This window comes from Aythya ferina, assembly GCF_964211825.1.
Source record: "Aythya ferina genome assembly, chromosome: 1".
In the NCBI taxonomy this organism is placed as follows: Eukaryota; Metazoa; Chordata; class Aves; order Anseriformes; family Anatidae; genus Aythya; species Aythya ferina.
In genome coordinates, this window is record NC_140296.1 from 132,826,755 (window position 1) to 132,845,720 (window position 18,966).

The 18,966-nt window shown below is 41.2% G+C and overlaps 1 protein-coding gene across 11 annotated transcripts in view; it reads right to left on the bottom strand.

Moving 5' to 3' along the window:
* Positions 1-18,966, bottom strand: part of SCUBE1 (signal peptide, CUB domain and EGF like domain containing 1) — a 277,291-nt gene that overhangs the window by 198,814 nt on the left and 59,511 nt on the right. For 6 of the 11 annotated variants that reach the window (XM_084505749.1, XM_084505757.1, XM_084505748.1 and 3 more), the window contains one exon: positions 15,872-15,994. Coding sequence is in view for 5 of the 11 variants with exons in the window: in XM_084505750.1 (XP_084361876.1) it covers positions 15,872-15,994; positions 18,174-18,261 (211 nt within the window). In the remaining 6 variants the exon portion in view is untranslated. Of the gene's footprint in view, positions 1-15,871; positions 15,995-18,173; positions 18,342-18,966 lie in introns of those variants that run through there. The other 5 variants (XM_084505750.1, XM_084505753.1, XM_084505747.1 and 2 more) reach the window with 2 other exon arrangements.

Genomic DNA, 18,966 nt, shown 5'->3' on the forward strand with positions numbered 1-18,966 from the left:
GCATTGCTTAGGTACAGACCAAAAATTTCCTTTTATTTTTTTTTCTTTATTTTGGAATATGGCCCTGGCCAGTAACAACAGGAAACCCTGGATGATGATGATGGTCAATGCAAAAGGGTTTTATTTTCAAAAGAATATTAGAATATTACATTAATGTAATTTCTGACAGTTCTAAAATTTTATTAACAAAAATATAAACATCATTTATGTAAGCTGTCCTTAGTCTTCTAAAAAGTGATACAGAAGTAGATCTTGTGAGCCAAAGCTCTATTTATAACCAGAGGCAAATAATAATAGAGAAAATTTGAAAACCTACAGTAAACAACTTTTGTTTTTTTAACCTGTGGATGTGTAACCATCGTTAAGCAGAGACACAGATATGCACACTGTGACCACCAGCATGGAACCCATCAGCTCTTTCCATCATTACCCTTTATAGGCTCATCAAAACATTCCCTAGACTCACTGGCCAGTACAGAAGTAAGTGAGAGCAGGGGCTCTCTGAAAAGGAACTAATGAAGCTACACACTCCCCTTTGCCTGAGACACAGGGGTGAGGATTAGGCAAGGCCAGGGCAGGCTGTACAAACACATATTTCACAGTGAGGAAAATCCAGGAAAAGTGGTAAGGATGAAATTTAAAGTTCAACTGTGAAAAACACCATTGTTGACCTGTGAATCATCAAATATTTTCAATTATAAACTGTGCTTGCATCTGATGTTTGGACAAGAAAGAAAGATAGAGCAAACAGATGCAATAACTAGCTCTGCCAAGAAATTAAATATTTTGCTCCACTGTTCAAATATCCGTACTAGAGAGTACCCAGGGCTTCTAGTGCTGTTAAGGCTATCCAGTGTAAAAAAATAATGAAACAGTTTGTATTTATAGTCTGTAAATTTTCCTTTTGTAATTTTATATAATTATATTTGTTTGTTACTTTTGGGAGGATGTTAGGTAAAAGAACCAAAGAATAACTACAACTTCTGTATAGTATTCAAACAGTACCATGCATTTGACTGACCACATTACGGCAAACTAATTGTACTGCCTTCTTCCCCAGTAGCAGAGTCATAAAATTGGGTAAGTTTATACAAATATTGTTTGTGTCCTGTAAACTTATCCCAAATACTGATTTAGATTATTTATCATGGAAGGCCTTTTACAGCAATGCTCTTTTATTATGAACAGATAAGCAAAACGTAGCAATCTCTTAACTAAACACTTGTTTAACAACCCAGTAAACAGCTGGTGTTTTTTTGTTTGTTTTGTTTGTTTTTCTTTTTTAAATTGGACAGCTTATATAAAACTAGACTCTATATAAAACTAGAAACTAGAAAAGTCACTTTTTGAAATGTTCTTGATGAGTTTTCCATGCTCCTCTTTTCCCCTTCCCATCTTTCTAGATAATAATTTTTAAAAGCTATGTCTGGTGTATGTTCATAGCATTTCTAAGACATATAAACAAAAGTCCGCAAGAGAACACATTATAACATTCTTAGTTATTCATTGAAAACAGGGCACCAGGCCTAAACAGTTAACTCACCCATGATTAATAGAGGACTTTACCCCCAGTAAAAGGCTCAAAATTAAAGGGGTTTTAGGTGTTTATCAATGGCTCCTGGTTTAACAATGTAACCATTTAAAGTTAGATTAAAGGTCCAGATCAAACTTTTTAAAGGACCTGTTTGTTTTCCACAACTGACTTAAGACTCTTCTTAATGAAGCCTCATTTTCAGAAAAGCAGGAAGGCCAGTCATTCTGAAGATATTATTTGCCAAGCTGAAAAATGAATAACTTGTTTTGTAGGGTTTGGCCATCATCATGTAGAGACAGGTGATGTAACACTTGTAGTAAACAACTGTAGGCAGGAGGCTCACAAGAGGCAGGTGTATATGACTACCTGTTCGTATGCAATTCTTTTCCAGCATACAGAGCATGGCTAAACACCTATCTACCAACTGTGTTCTGTGTTGCAGCAAACATACTCATTTTCCATTTCTATTCTGAAAATGACATTAAACCCAATGATTTGGATTAAATTTCTGGCTCTAGAAGTCTCCAAATCACTAGGTGCAGATAATGGTTACATCATTCTTCCATGTTCAGTTTTTTATAGTCTACCCTAAGTGTCCACTGTTGACTGTTGTCAGAGACTTCACATCAACCTAGACAGATCCTTAGTCCAACTCTGCTTGGCCATCTTACACATTCAAGATATTGAAACATAAATACACATGGTGTGTGGCATGGGTAAATAACTGGAGTTATTTGAACCCACTGTAAAGAGCCCTGATTTTATTTTTCTTCTAACAGATATAAATTAACAATCTTTGTATGCTCTGTCAGCACAGAACATACAACTACACAGTAAGGAAAAAATATGATGAAAGCTTAAAAGGTTTTCTGAAGGTCTGACAACTAAGCAAAGGAAACTGACATTCAGGAAGGTCTGTCCATCTCCATAGCTGGCAAAAGTGACTTTTGTTCAAAGATACTTAAATGCAAGTAAATGTCTAGCAGGTTTAGTGTAAACAGCTGAATTTACATTTAGTGTAATGCAAGCAGACAACTCACAGTTACTGGAATTAAAAGCAACTTGTACTGGACAAGTTGGATTGCATTTTAAATTAGAGAATAAATAAATTAAATGGGAGACTGAATTTCATGATTGAATGAGAATATTGCAGCTTAAAAATCACCTGTCATGGTTAAATTTAAAGTACAATTAAGTACGGAATACTTTTCAATAATTTTTTAAATTAATATAACTTTATTTTACTTCAATTTAGGCCTCCTGTAGGGGTGCAATGTAAAACCCATAATCAACTGTCTGAACAAAAATTTAAATATTTAAGTGAATGAATTATACAATGCATTGTTAGAGACTGCAATTATATTCCTAGTACACCATCTAATTTGTGACTGACAAGCATTTATTGAGGATAAGGAAATGCAGGAAGCCAATATTTATATTAATTCACATGTTATTTTTGTGATTTGTAACCCTAGAAAATTTTTAAAATAAACAAATAAAGACAGCAACATGTTTTCAAATTACTACAGAAAAAGTAATCCCCAAATACACCATCCAAACAATTTTACAGCCAACAGATGGAAAAAAAAACACATGGAGGAGACATTTTTAATTAAGTGCAATATAAAGACAATAATGGTTACCCATACTCAGTCTAAACAATTATCAAAAGGGCCTCAGCTTTTAAAAATAAGTCATTTAAGAATGGTTTACTGTTTTAAGCATAGGCTGTTTCCAATTATAAAAAAGAGCTTTTAATTAAGATTAGTAAAGTCTAATTCAAGCTATAATTTGGTTCCTTTAGTTAGCAAATGTCTATTAAAACTGAGCAATTAAGGCTAAATGGGTTGAAGCATTTAAAGCACTCCCCCCAGCATCAAATACTACAATAGAAAAGACCACGTCAGTGACTAATTCAGACCAGAAGACATGTATTTCCATTGGGTTTTACATTTCCTTGTTGATCATAAAGTTTGCTTAAGAATCCATTGGTAAACTAGATTTTCACTAGAACTTAATTTTTTTTATGTTTGTATATTATGTAACAAAATATAAGGTGCAAGTTCTTCAACCTGACACATATAGTATAATGTTTACTCCTGCAATGGCTTTTTTCCCTTAATTTTGTACGGTTCAGTAATAAAAATATGTACTAAGCTTCTCAGTAGCATATCCCTCCCTTTTAATAATTATTTTCATACCTGGTGCAAGGGTTTTGAACACATATGTTGTGTGTACTTCTGTCAGGTAAAGAAGAATACCAAGATTTGTACTTACTTAAGTGCCTTTTAACGCTTTCCCTCCCTACTTCCCATTTTCACAAGTTATTGAAAGACTGAAATTCTTCATGCTTGGAATCATCATTGGGATCAATTTATTCCATTAAGTTTAAGCAAAAACACCTGAGCAAGCTTGAGGTCTGTGGTTGTGAATACATGACAGGCACCCACACATCTCCCCAACCAGCTGTGGCAGCCCCTTCACATAGCAAGACCAAACAGCAAACCTCTCATACATTACCTGGGGTCTCCCAGACTCCCCACAGGCACAAGGACCCTGTCTTAAAAGTCAAATTGCATGGCCCAGACACTAGACTATCCTTTAAGCATGAGACCTACAGAATATGCTAGGTATGAACAGGATCATTCAGGTGGCTTCACAGTTACAAACACTAGGATTTTCTGCAATGAACGGTGACTAAGGAAAACATGCTGGTCCTTTCAGAAAGGATCCCTCCACCCCTTCAGACTCGTCCTAACTCAGGTATTTTATCAGGTAATTCTATACAGAATAAGGATTGATGAAGTATTCCCATTGCAGAACAGGCTACAGCAACTGCTCGTCACCTTCCTTACAGATCACAAGACACTTGCCTTGAAAACTCCTAGATCATACCGCCATTGTCTAATCCTAACATCAATATTAATGATAATGACTAAAAAACTTCCATTTTTATGTAGTACAGGAATATCTTCTAGTAAATCTGTTCTACTTGGATACAGACTAACACGCAAATTTACAAGCTGGAGTTCCTCAGGATACTTAAATATATTATCTGACATAAAGAGACAAAAAACTACAAAGTGTTATTTCTGCCTTAGGACTGCTTTTTCCTGACTTTTTAAAATCCTTTTAGCCTTGTGTTTCATACCCTCCACAGTACATTATGTCAGTAAGTTATTCTAGAAAATGGATGCCATTCCTGCCGCTATCCTGAAACAGATTTTTGTGTGCTCCCAATTCAGAACAAATGCTAAAGCTTTTGCTTCATGAGACCATATGTGATACAATCAACTGATTTTCCTCATACAGTTCTCATATATCATTCAAGAAGAAGAATTATAAAAATATTTAAAAACAGAAACAGTGAAAGGATGTAAAGTGCTAGAGGCAAAAAGAACTCAATTTTTATTTAGGTTTAAAAGTGACAAAAATTTGAGGGTGTTGTTTTTATTAAGTGCTTGAGAGAACTGTAACTGAGAAGTTCATCCATTCTGAAGCTATAATCTCCTTAGACATTAAACTGTACACAGAGTAAGCTGCTTCCATCTTCACATAATGAAACAGTTTATACCTAATGAAACAGACTACACCTAAACAAACCATTTTGGTCTTCAGGTTTTCATTTCAGGAAAATAGGCTGAGGTTGTCTATTCCTGCCTTATTGTCTGGTTTGCTCTTACAGGTCAAAACAGTTACAGGTCAGAGTAATTCTGGCAGTCCTCGCTCCCTCAGTCATTGCTTGCACTCTGAGTATGTCCACACACTTGTCTTAACAGATGTAAATTCACTGTGCAAGGAACTCAAGATACGCAAAGGCCACAGGGCTCCACTTGCACAAAGCCAAGCATGGCACAACAGGCACTGCCCTCCAGTAGCTGAATAGTTCACATTTAGCCTCCCTAATGAAGCAGTTTCATGAATTTGGACCAGTCTGAAGCACAGGCCAAGCAAGATTGCCTTTGCCCAGTGCGCCCAATTACCCTTGAAGAAATCCTTTAGCAGTCAGAAGTAGGAGCAGTCAGTTGTTCAGAGCACATGGCTTTCTGGTGCGTAATATACTGAGGCCATTATTAAGGATCGCATGTAGCGTACCACTGCACAAGCAACAACTTGGATAGTATAGTTTAAGAGAGACTGGTGTGAGGAAGAAGGACGTGGAAAGAAGCACTCTGATAATTTTTATCTTTAGACAAGTTGGAATGAATCAGAAAAACATGCATTTCTGAATAAACTCAGAATTTGGTGCTTCATAGTAAGAAGCACATCTCAAAATCATGTTTTTTATGTAATAATCTTCCAAGTTTAACAAACGGAAGAAAACTGCAAAAAGAGTAAAAGGCATAACTATGTTCAATAAAAGACAAGAACTTCACTAGAGTATAAAGTCAGATATCAAACTCCCACATACATGCTGATTAAAAAAAAATAAAAAAATATACGCAATACTCACACTCTCCATTCAGCAAGATAGATAAATAGCTATCTACTTACTTCAAGCATGTTTTCACTGTAACAGGAAGACTATTTGCTTAAAAGCTTTCTATGTAGCTTCAGCTTCCAGATAATGAAAGCAGAGCAAAAGCAATCCAGTAATTTTCTTCTGACAACAGCAAGAACTTGAATGCACAGCCATTATGTCATGGAGTACTTTCAGAGATTATATGTCCAATGATATGTCCAACAAATATTTACTTCTGCAGTGGTTCCCATCCTCTGTTCTCTAAAGTACATACTACACTAGGCCCCTCTCCAGAAAAACACCAAATCAGTATCATCAGTATCCATATTTTTTTCAAGTAAAATCTTGATGTTCTTTGAGCATGCCTTATGAAACATAAGGATTGACAATAGTTCATGAAGACTAATGCATGGGAACCTCAGTATGCTAAGCTGAGCTCTCTCAACTTAAAACTGCTAATCTGTTAAAAATATTACAGGAATTAAAACTGGTCATTTAATCCATTTAATAGATCAGGTTCTGTCATTAGTGGTTGTACTCTAAAATATCATCAACAGCTGTGAAATCATGATCTTGAATTTGATGTTACCTATGGGGCAGACAACAACAAAGTGGTCTCATTTTAAGCACTTGGTTCAGGTCTAAAGCACCTGTTAAACAAAGGCGTTATATCAGCTCATTAAATGATCCAAATACTTTTTTTTTTCTTTTCCTTGAACAGTGAAGGAAAACCTGTGATATTCTACAGCTCCAGAAAGGTCTTCTTTCAACTGAAATTTATATACCAAAATAACAAAACCAAACCCATAGAGGTGCCCCCCCCTAAAGTGATTATATGGAAAAGGCACTGCTTTACTGCATTTAAAAATCTCCCCCAATTACTTGAACAAATTTTGTGCTCTCATATTTTTGAACAACCTCCTGAAAGAAAGCAGGGATCATTCATTAAATTTCTGGGAACAGAAAAATCTGACCAAGATACATAGCTAAAAAGTCACCAAAAAAAAAAAATAATTAAAAATAATTTAAAAATAATCATGATTTAAAAAAAAAATAATCATGATTTTTAAAATAATCATGATCAAATAAATTCACAAGCTAAATTTGGGTAGAAACTTTCAAAATGTCTCCTCTGTCAGTGTTTTTGCAGCCTTAGGCTGTAGTTTCAGAATAGAATGACTCCAGGAACCAACCCAGATTATGAAACCTACTCACCTTTTCCACTATTTCTTTCAGTCGCTATACCACAGTTTATTGCCTTTTCAGTGTAGAGCTGCTTATGGGGCCATGCTGTAATCCTTTGTTTTTTCTTCCTTTTTTTTTTTTTTTTTTGGGGGGTGGGGTGGGGTGGGGTGGGGGTGAGGGTATTTCAGTGATATTCTTCACAGTATAGCCCTGCATCAGTTGATGCCGTGTGAAAGCATGATCAAGCAAACAGGAACTCCCTAAATCAGTGCATTGAGAAGACTGAGAGTATTATTCCTTTTTCCAACCAACTGTACATGTAACTATCTGCTCTATTTTCCTCCATCCCAGGGCTAGCTGAAGCTAGGCAAGACTTTCCCTCGTTATGGCTCCTATTAATCCTGGTCTAGAACAGGGTTGGGCTAGTTCCACATGAACACAAACTGTATCCATCATCTGTAATTACAATTGCTGTTTCTGTCCTAATAGTATTAGAGAGGATGCTACCTGGCTCAAATGCATAGGACACAAAAGCCACACTAGCAGAGCTTATCTGGACACGGGTTAGAGAAATAATAGAAGGTCACATTTCCCAACTCCTCTACTGTCATTTGACCAAAGGCTCCCTAACCACCTGATGCATCAGTGTATGCATGCATTTTGATACTGTGTTGGACACACATGCTTACAGTCCCCTCCACCCCCCCAATCAAATGAAAGCTGACAAACGGTGGTAAACCATTTGCACCAATGTCTTTACAGTCAGCCATCTGAGAAAAGAGACATGAATCTGCAGGGGGTGTGAACAACAGGGAATGGGATGAAGGACAGGTGAACTCCGAGGTGGCAGTGAAGCCCAGAAAAGAAATGGAAAAAAGAAGATAAAAGAAGAAAAAGTTTAAAAACTGCAAGTTGATGGGAACTATTTTGATCTGAAGACAGAACTCAAGAGAGAGGACTCATAAGGGGTACACAGCCAGCAGCTACCAGCTCTCTGTTCCCAGGAGTCTTGCAATAGGACACTGGCTCTCAGAATAATACCGTTCTAACTGGAATAAGCAACTGAAATAAATGACAAGGAAGGGAAAACAGAACAATAGTTTTTTTAAAGGCAAAAATGCACTAGGAATGGACAAAAGCCGGAGAAATGAGATTTGCAGGGAAGTTACAAGGTTAAGGGACAGCTAAATAACAGAATACACAGGACAACAGAGATGAAGGCTGCAAGCGAAGAGGACTACATCACAAATAAAGATGCAGTTAGGAGAACAAGTCAAAGTAAATAGAAATACAGAAATTAAGGAAAACTGGGCAGTGTGTGACAGACATTTAAAGAATGAAGACAAAAGAGGACAGACTCACAGACTCTTACATATTGAGCTTAGTGCAATCTATTTATGCTCCTTCATTTTATTATAATTTTTCTGGCAGATAACTTATACTGTATATTTGGGCAAACGAGAAGTTCCTGTGAAATGCCAAGATTACATCACCATCGAAGGCCACCCCAGGTTCTGCAGCTCAGCAACTGCTGAGACTGATGAAATTTAATATATATTTATAAGTTCCCAGAGTACCCATAGACCATCCAGCAGACAGGGAGCTTATCAACTATTTAGAGAAGTGTCCTTGGAAAAAAACATTTTTTCCAAATCAAGAACTATATGTAATGCTTCTGAAGAATGAGACCATATTTCTGTCTGCATGGTATTGGTTTAAGCAAAATGCAGTGATATTTGTATCCAAGAAGTATTAAAAAAAAAAAAAGAGATAGAGAAGGAGAGAGAGAGAGAAGGAAAGAACGAAGCAAATGTTCTTTTCCATAGTAAAAATGGAAGATTTTCAAACTGTTCACTGAAGTAGCATTATGGGCTCCCAGAAAGCAGCTCTGAAAGGTATGACAGGGTAGGGAGTAAAGGGAAGAAGAGAAAATAAGAGCATGTGACTCATGGGGACTGATGGCATGGTGAGCAGTTAAACAGGTTGTGCCATCACAACTTTTTATTGGATAAACTGCTGAAGTAAATCAGAAAACCAAATCAATCTGAAAGAAAAAAAAATCTAAGGCTCAACCCTGGCCAAAACAAGACCCCTATTCAAGGAAAAGAGTGAAAGAGAAAGGAAAAGTTACCATAAACTGTTAATTCACTTAGGCTGTAATAAAATTCTGTTTTGTTACAGAATGTTCGTTCTCAAAAGTATTTTCTTGCTTGCTACTCCTTCTCCATCCCCTAAGAAACTCCACTCCCTGGAGTAGTTCAGAAAACTGGCAAACTGGGAATTAAGCATTAAATAGTACAATATGGGAGGGGGAAAAAAAAAAAAAAAAAAAAAAAAAAAGCACAGATAGTGAAGTCCTGAGAACTGAGTTGTGGGAGATACCTTTATCAGCCTAAACTGATGCATCAAGTTAGCCAGTCAAATTAATATGATTTATAGAGAATAAAAAAAAATGAGTTACTAGCTCGAATCAAAGAAGCTGGTTTATGTTCTTCCTCCCCCACTTTTTGACAACATGTAGTGCTTCAATCTAGAAGCTGCTTTCAATTAAGACAGCACAATGGCTCACACAGAGTAAACTTATTATCTGTGTGATTAGAACTTGGAAGATCTGATGCTGAAATAAAGACCACTACAAAACTGGAAGGTGGCATATCTCTTCCTCTGGGCTCAGATGGGCTGCAGCAAGCCAACAGGAAACAAAACAGGCATTGCAGGCTGGTAGCAAGAGATCTCATCCAGGCAACACAGCCATTATGGGAGGACAATGTGAAGTTCCACAAATGACATTAATGTTATTTTTAATGTATCATAGCTGGAAAACTAGGAAGCAATGCAGATTCAGTACCTAATATTCGCTATAGACCTCAAGAATACTGTACAACCAGTTAAAAAGTAATTAAATCTGTGTCTAAGTCTCAAACACTAAACAGATCAGGTCATGGAATGGTTATAGAGAAAACAACAAAATTAGAATAAAGATATGAAACAATGATGGAACAATATTTAGGAATAACATGTACATTTAATCTTCCTGCAGCTTTTCAGAATAGGTAGAGGGTGTAGATATATGTGCTCAGAAAATTGTTCTGCTGACAGGTACATAGCAGGATATTATTGATGGATATTATTGGTGGATTTGACCAAACCAACTTCGCAAAGCACCTTCTTATGGGCAGGAACAGTAAGACTATGGATGCAGTAATAATATTCAACCTGAAATGCATGAATATATTCAAGATCCTAGACAATGACCTTTCCCTGAGGAAATAAATTCACCTTCCATCACATTTACAAGGATTATCAATCAGGAAGAAGTCATTTAAGCTGCCCTGTTCAGTGGTAACACTGTTACTCAGCAGAGTGATACAGACAATTCAAGCTTGAGCCCACTAGAGTAGTGTGATCATTGAGATGCTTATGTTTCAAAAACCAAGGACAAGAAACAGTGGTTATTTGCTCTCACATGACTTCACTGATAAGGAAGACCCACTTAAAAAAAGACTTGCTGAGAGTGGACTGATAGGACAACATGGGTCACTTAAAAGAAATGGGCATGACCGTTCCATCCAGAATCCCTGCACATACTTATCTCTGCAGATAAGAGGAAACTTCAGTCCAAATTACTTGACCAAGAGCTGGGAAATGAGAACCCTGAATTGTCTTGTGCTGCTTCCAGGTTCAGAGGGGCTCTGTGGCAATATTTGGAATCATCTTTGAAGAGCATGAGAAAAATATGACAGATATTTGAAAGACTAAAGTAACATTACAATTCAGTGAGTAAGACCAGCTTCTTAAGAAAGATGGAATTGATGAACAAGATTAAAATAGTAAGAATAATACTAAGTCAACGTTGCAGAAACAGTCTTTATTGTTCAAAAAATAACCGACAAAGACTGTGGCCTGTGGAGGACCCCTGCTGGATCAAATTCCGGGCTGGACCTATAGCCCATGGAGAGGAGGTCAAGCAGAAGCAGGTGACCTGGCAGGAGCTGCTGCCCGTGCAGGACTCAGGTTGGAGCACTGTGCTCCTGAGGAATGGACCCTGTGGTACGGACCCATATCTGGAGCAGTTCTTTAAGAGCTACTGCCTGTGGGAAGCCCACACCGGATCAGTTCACCAAGGACTGAATCCCATGAGTGGAACCCCACAGCACAGGGGATGAGAGTGGCTGAGAATCACAGAATCACACAATTTCTAGGTTGGAAGAGACCTCAAGATCATCGAGTCCAACCTCTGACCTAACGCTAACAGTCCCCACTAAACCATATCCCTAAGCTCTACATCTAAACGTCTTTTAAAGACTTCCAGGGATGGTGACTCCACCACTTCCCTAGGCAGCCTGTTCCAATGTCTAACAACCTTTTTGGTAAAGAAGTTCTTCCTAACATCCAACCTAAAACTCCCCTGGCTCAACTTAAGCCCATTCCCCCTCGTCCTGTCACCAGGCACGTGGGAGAACAGACCAACCCCCACCTCACTACAGCCTCCTTTGAGGTACTTGTACAGAGCGATAAGGTCGCCCCTGAGCCTCCTCTTCTCCAGGCTGAACAAGCCCAGCTCCCTCAGCCGCTCCTCGCAGGACTTGTTCTCCAGGCCCCTCACCAGCTTCGTCACCCTTCTCTGCACCCGCTCAAGCACCTCGATGTCCTTCTTATAGCGAGGGGCCCAAAACTGAACACAGTACTCGAGATGCGGCCTCACCAGAGCTGAGTACAGGGGGACGATCACTTCCCTAGGCCTGCTGGCCACACTGTTTCTTATGCAAGCCAGAATGCTGTTGGCCTTCTTGGCCACCTGAGCACACTGCTGGCTCATATTCAGCCAACTATCCACCAATATTCCCAGGCCCTTCTCTGCCTGGCAGCTTTCCAAACACTCATCTCCCAGCTTGTAGCTCTGCTTGGGGTTATTGCGCCCCAGGTGGAGGACCTGGCACTTGGCCTTGTTAAACTTCATGCAGTTGACCTCAGCCCATCGGTGCAGCCTATCCAGATCCTCCTGCAGAGCCTTCCTACCCTCAAGCAGATCGACACATACACCTAGCTTGGTGTCATCTGCAAACTTACTGAGGGTGCACTCAATCCCCTCATCCAGATCATCGATGAAGATATTAAAGGAGCAGCAGAGAAGAAGCGCTATAGACTGACCATAACCCCCATTCCCCCGTGCCACCTGGGGGAAGAAGGTGGAAGAGGGTAGATGGGAGGAAGGTGCTTTTGGTTTCTTTCCTTTGTTTCTCACTTCTCTAGCTTGTTAGTAATAAGCAATAAATCTTACTATCTCCCTGTGCTGAGTCTGTTTTGCCCGTCACAATAATTACTGTGTGATCTCCCTGTCCTTATCTCAACCCTTGAGCCCTTTTCATAGGATTTTCTCCCCATTCCTCTTTGAGGAGGGGGAGTGAGAGCATGGTTGTTGTGGAGCTTGGCTGCCCACCCGAGTAAAACCACCACAATGACGAAAGATCAGCTGTCCTGTCTAGAGAAGCAACTGTGCTCTGTGGAAAGAAATTTGTCAGATGGTTCAGGCAGAGAAGGCTACACAGTAAAAAAGTAGACCTGTGAACTGAGAAGTCATCCCTAATCCAAAGAAACTCCGGAGAAGCCCAGTCCAAAGACATTCTGGGAGAAAAGCAAAGTCCTGAAACAAATTTCCTATTAAAGGAATTTAACGGATGGGTCAAGAAAAAGTTTCATTTCAGTATAATTACTGCTAAAGCTCTCTGCAAGTCCTTAAAGGACTGTTTCTGTCTTGTGCAGTTCTTCCTACCCTTTAGGTCAGAGTGGCAAAATATGCACAAAATCTTGCACAAGTGGCTAGACTCTACATTTCCAGTCACAAGAAAGGCATGCATTACCCCAACAGTCCCACTTTTTAAATTATTCCTTTTATTTGAAGCAAAAACGTAAATACACAGGAGTACACAAAACACATTCACATTCTCAACATATTTGTTCAAACATGCTACATTGTTTTTATAAAACTTAAGAATCATCCAAATCATATTAGTTCCCATACTTTATCCTGTTCCCCCAAAACGGGGAAAGTAAAAGCAATATTTAAGACTGATCTTTAACGTAAACTAACATGCACACCTTTCTAAATTAATCGTAGTATCTCAGTATATTCCAATAAATTTTCGTAAGCCCTCAGTTTAGTTTCAATGTGATAACAGTGTCATTTCTTCGAGGTCACTGCAGCATTTAAACTGCTATTCTGCTTGTCTAGTAAAACCTGGCTGTATAGAACAGCCAGCACTATAAGGGGGTTAGTTTTGCCATAATGAATGTTCTTTAGACATGAAGCAATACAGGTAGTTTGCTACAAATATCAGCAAGAACTCGATTAAAGATGCACATCTTTACAAAAGACATCTTTTTCTCATAGATAACTAATTAAAAAGCTTGTTTAGAAAAGCTCTGTTATGAAGTCCCAGAACCATTTAACGACCCAGCTTTGGTATTTGTACGATGAAAACCATTTGACATATTTCATCTTTGTTACTACAAGCACAGTCACTTTTATCTTAAAAGTGAATTTATAAAGGCTGATTATTGGTGTTGTCTTGTGATGGAATACTGAATACCAATCCATAGTGCCAGTCTGTTTATTTCTGTAGGTCTGGAGTACTTGACCTCAAGACGCAAAATACATGTAAACCCATGCTATGTGAACAGCAGGCTTGAGGCAGATTTTAGGTCTGCCACTGACTTGTGTGACCCATCCTTTACCTCAATAGTTTTAAGAAGGACATTAATGATATTTGTCTGCCACTGAAGGCATATTACTTCAGTAGCAAATTTTCAAAGTAATCCAGGATCAAATTAAAAGGGACTATAATAAGTAATCTAAAATAAGCTTATTTCATGCTTTCCATTTATCCCAACGTTTGATATTAATCAGAAACTTCAGATTTAAAGCTGATGTAAAATCTTTAGAACTATTACTATATTATAAATAAGTCATACACAACACACAGTAATACCTGGTTTAGACACCTTACATTTTTTTACCTAAACATAGAACAATTTAACATACATACAGACACATTGTAGACTGTCCTAGCTTACTTTACTCATAAAGCTTGTCAGACACTAAACACCATCAGATATAAAAGTTTGACATCAGCCACGGAAATTCCATGCCTCTGTACATCATTCAGCAGGGAAATCTGAATTTTACTACTTACACAACTCTCTCTATTTTTAAAATGAGCCAAGGTAAGTCAGGCAAAGAGAAATTAATTTACTAAATAAGCATGAATACCATCCAGGTCTACTGTTAAACAGAGCTCAACAGCTGAAATACAAGTAGCTAAAGCTTAAGGAAACTTTTGACGTGGAAAACAAATACAAAAAGTACAATTCTGAGAACACTGCAACCTCTACAGCTGTGGCCTTGAGTACATTTTCACTGCACAGAGCTCTTTCCCTGGAAGGGATGAATAGGGGAGGAAAACGTGCTGAACGATTATTCTGTCTGTTTGCAAGAAGGAAATTCTGGCTTCCAAATGAACAACAGCTCAGAGACATTAGAGCACCAAGAGGTGGACAGTAGGAATTTTTCAATTTAAACCCAAGACAGAAAAAATATGTCAACCACAAAAATGCTTTATGAGGGCACTTAAACAAACACTTTGGAAATCCACAGAGAACAATAATGCGGTTTCAAATTTTGTAGACTTCAGCAAAGTCATTTCTAGGTCTTGAATCTTTTTAATGGACTAGCCATATACATTTTGAAAAAAGATTTAGTCTGCAGTAGAGAGACTTGGAAGAATTTATATAGCTGCTAAGCATCTACAAGTGAAAAAAAAAAAAAAACAACACCGTTGCATCTTTTATTTGTAAGGCATTCTGCTGTGGTTACAATATTCCTTCCCTTCACCAGAGAATAATCTCTCTGCTGAGGTTCAATAAATGAGTTCACAAAATCTGAAATATGATTGTACACAATGCCCTATAAAATGTGATAGATTTTTTCCCCTCAATAAAATGGATGGTTTGGAGAGACACAGAAGCAAAACAACTTTTCAAAGTTTAAGTATCATGAAACAGTCCTTTCTAAAACAGCGTTGCACAGACTCAAAAATACACGAGCGTGACACACATGTAGTGCCAACGCTAGGCACACTCTGGCGCCCGGTTAAGTTGTGCAAAAGAAGCACAAGGGGGCACCGGGCTCCCCCCGGGTGAGGGGAGCAAAGGGCGATGGCAAATCTCTGGGTGGCCACACAACCCTACCCGTGCCTCCGCGGGCCCCGGGGACAGGCAGCGGCTGAGCCCACGGTACCACTGCGATGGGCAAGACGGGGACAGTCGGGGGGCGGCTGCTCCCCACGGGTCCTCCCGTCCCCAAACCCGCTCGGTGGCTCCACGGACTTCCCCTGGCCGCTGCCCGGGAATACTCCGGAGCCGACTCGGTGGGGAAAAAATCGCACCCCGCCTTCCCCCCCCCCCCCCCCCCCCCCCAAGCGGGCTGGAGGATGCGATGGTTGTGACGGCGGACAATTAGCGAAAGCAGCAGGGGGATTCTTGCCAATAAACACCGACATTTGAGGTTAAGCAGCTGTAAATCTGCATTAATCGTTTCAGGAATTCAGCTACTTTTACAAAAGCTTTCAAAGAGCAAACAAATAAGAAGTAGGAGGGGAGGAGAAACAGAAGAGAAGCCGAGCGGTCCTTACCTTCACATTGTTTCCCTTCGCCTTTATAGCCTGGCTTGCAGATGCATCTGTAGGATTTTGGTGTGTTTTGGCATATCGCATCGATATGACAGTCATCTGTAGCTTCTGCGCACTCGTCAGCATCTGGAACCACAGGATAAACCCCAGGGAAGACAGATAAGACAGGAGACCTGAGACACAGAAAACGTCTATGGATACCCTCCCTGCAGAAGCTCTTTGCTTGCTTGCCCTCCAAGTGTCTGTCATCCTGGAAGTGAGAACACCTAAGGCTAAATGATAAACAAGCCAATGAGTTATTCTCACTACATCTAAGCACTGCCTTTTGCTGTCCACGAACCTAGAGGGGCTCAAGGCCCACGTTTCTGCTTTAAGCAATCATTAAACTTACTAGAACTTAGTGGCTGTTGTATAGGTCTGGTGGTGGAGATGCACATTTCAGTTAGATAAAACAAGCGAGCATGTAAATGACCCAAGAGAAGAAAATCCCATTTGCATGTTCTAGCAGAGACCTCAATTTAGAAAGAGATACCCTAGTTTAAATAAACCATGCTGGCAGGGGTATGAGGGAAATGAACTATCTGAAGAGCAAAACCATAGGAATCCTTTTTATTAAAGAGGCAAAACGTAAATAAATGGGAAACCGCATGAGGCTCGGTAAGTTAGAGCAGAGAAAAGCAACCTGCGTTAACAACCCCCCCCACACACACACACACACACACTCACCCGACCACCCCTAACCCGGGGGAAAGGGGCCCGGAGCCCCACCAGCATTGCCCGGGGATGCCGGGCTCTGAAAGAGGGGAACCTGCCCGCTGTCCTTGCTTTCAGGGGAGGAAAGCCTTCACAAACATTTCAGTGACAGACATTCGTTTTCTCCCCCGGCCTTAAAGAGGCTGGGGGGAGGGAAGAGGATGAGAACAAGTCGAGGTTTGGTAGTCGTGGGAATGTTAATGAAGTGTACGTAGAAGGAGAAAAAGGGGAAGAGAAAAAACAAACAAACAAACAACAACAAAAAAAAAAAACTCGGACTAGGCGCACCAAAGTGAAAGCGGGTTTATTGTCAGCTTCAAATTCCAACGTTAATCGGTTCCGAAGTGCTCACTCAGGCATCCCCAGCGCTGAAACACGGATCCTCCAAGGTCCCCGGCAGAGGAGGGGGCGATGAGGGAGTGATGGGGGAGCGCATGCAGCACAGCATTGCGCCCAGAGGCGCCCAGTGGCACACCGCAGGGCTTCTCACAAGAGGACTGCCTCCTGGACTCGTCTTTTTTTTTTTTTTTTTTAAATGGAGAACGATTTTCCCCTTCTAGACGCAGAGTGTTGTGTTTCCTCGAGAATCGCCGGGCTACTGCACTCTGTTCCCTTCTTTCTTGCCCGTTCGTTTCTTTGAACTGCTCAGCCAGTTCAGACTTAGCTATGATTTATGTGAATTCGCTTTGGGGGTCCCAGGGTGTTGCCCAGATAAGACACAGATCCAGTCAAGTACAAAAAGAAAATAATTTTTTTCTCGTTTTCCTCCAAACGCTTTGGTTCATACTTTTGACTCATTAAACCGGCACCCATCTCCCATCAAGATCAGCAGAAGTGACAGCTGGACTCTTTATAATGCCATCAAAAATCCGAACTGCATTGAGCCAAAGGGGACATTTCACAGCAACCAGAGGATGCCTGAGAGTCAGGCGTGAATGCCAATGAGTCAAATGAAAGGGCAAAACCAAATATGAGCCCCTGCTCTACTCCACATCTCACGTTGCATTTCGGGGACTTGAAGAACTTCTACACTCACTCCTTTCATTTTGTTGCATTTAAAGTCAGTTTCTGGGCAAAAGACGATTTCTTATACCCCTTACCCCCTGTTTTAAGGATTTCTCCTAGCACAACTTTAGAGACTATATACACATCTTTAAGAAATTATTCCTGGCTTACAACATTCCTAGGCAGATTTTATTTTTTTTTTGAAACATTAGAGCCAAAACTTAATATCATTACTGCTATTAGACAGATCCGAGCGCGGCTGTTAAGAAACACCAGGTTAATGCGCAAACAGGGAAAGAAAACCTGAGACGATAGGGCAGCCTGCAGACTCTCCGGGGCTCAGCACAGATTTATCTCGCAGGCACTTAGGGAACTTTTTTCTCCCTAGCCTCTCCCCCGTGAGTCCTTGGGCTCTGGCAGTGCCGACGCGAGAGTACGCCTCCCCACCGCAACCTGCGGCACCCCCGGCGCCTCTAGTAGCGAGCAGCCACCTCCCCGACGCCTTCAGCCAGGGACGTCGGGGGGACACAGGACCCCCTCCTCTTACCTGCACCCCCGCTGCCTCCCGTCAACCTGCCGGTCCAGGCGAGGGCGAGAAGCAAACAGCAGCGCCACGGAAAGCCTGCAGCGCCCATGTTACCACTGCGAGCCCCAAACCCCGGTGCCTGCCTGCGCCGTGCGGAACGCGCTCGGGGCCGGCCGCCGGCGCTGACGCCCTGGCAGCGCCCCACCGATTCGCCGCCGCTTCAGGGGCGGGACGGGGCCGGCCCCTCAGCCTGCCCCCTCCCCGGCCCCTCCGCCTCCCTGCCCTGCTCCCTGCCGGCTTCCCCTCAGCCGTGTACCCGCTCGCGCGGGGTCGCTAAGGGAGCTACCGGCCGCGGCCCCTCGCCCCGGCCGACCCCTCGCAGGTAACAGGGTGGCCGCACACGGGCTTGGTCCTTCCACCCTAAAAATTTCCCCTCCGAAAGGGGCAAGGCGCGACGCTGCAGCCTTCCAGCCCCAGCATTTCCAGTAGCTGGCACGCAGCCCCCGCTAGGGCTTCGCGCCCCTGCCCATTTCACGCTTTTGTCTCTTCCACCAGCGAAAGGTTTTGCTGCTTTTGCACCTCTGCTCTAATTCCTAACTCCCTGCCACGCAGCTGCGACATCCACTTGTCACCCGGCTAGCACGTGAACCCCGCCACAGCCTAACGTGCCACTTCTCGGCAACTCGCGTCCAGTGCAGGCATGTGCTATTGCAAGTGTTGCGCAGCACCGCCAAGTGTCCCAAAGCCCGAAGAGACTGGAAGGACACGTAAGAGAGTTGCCCACTCCAGCTTCTCATAAAGTACGCACCACGAT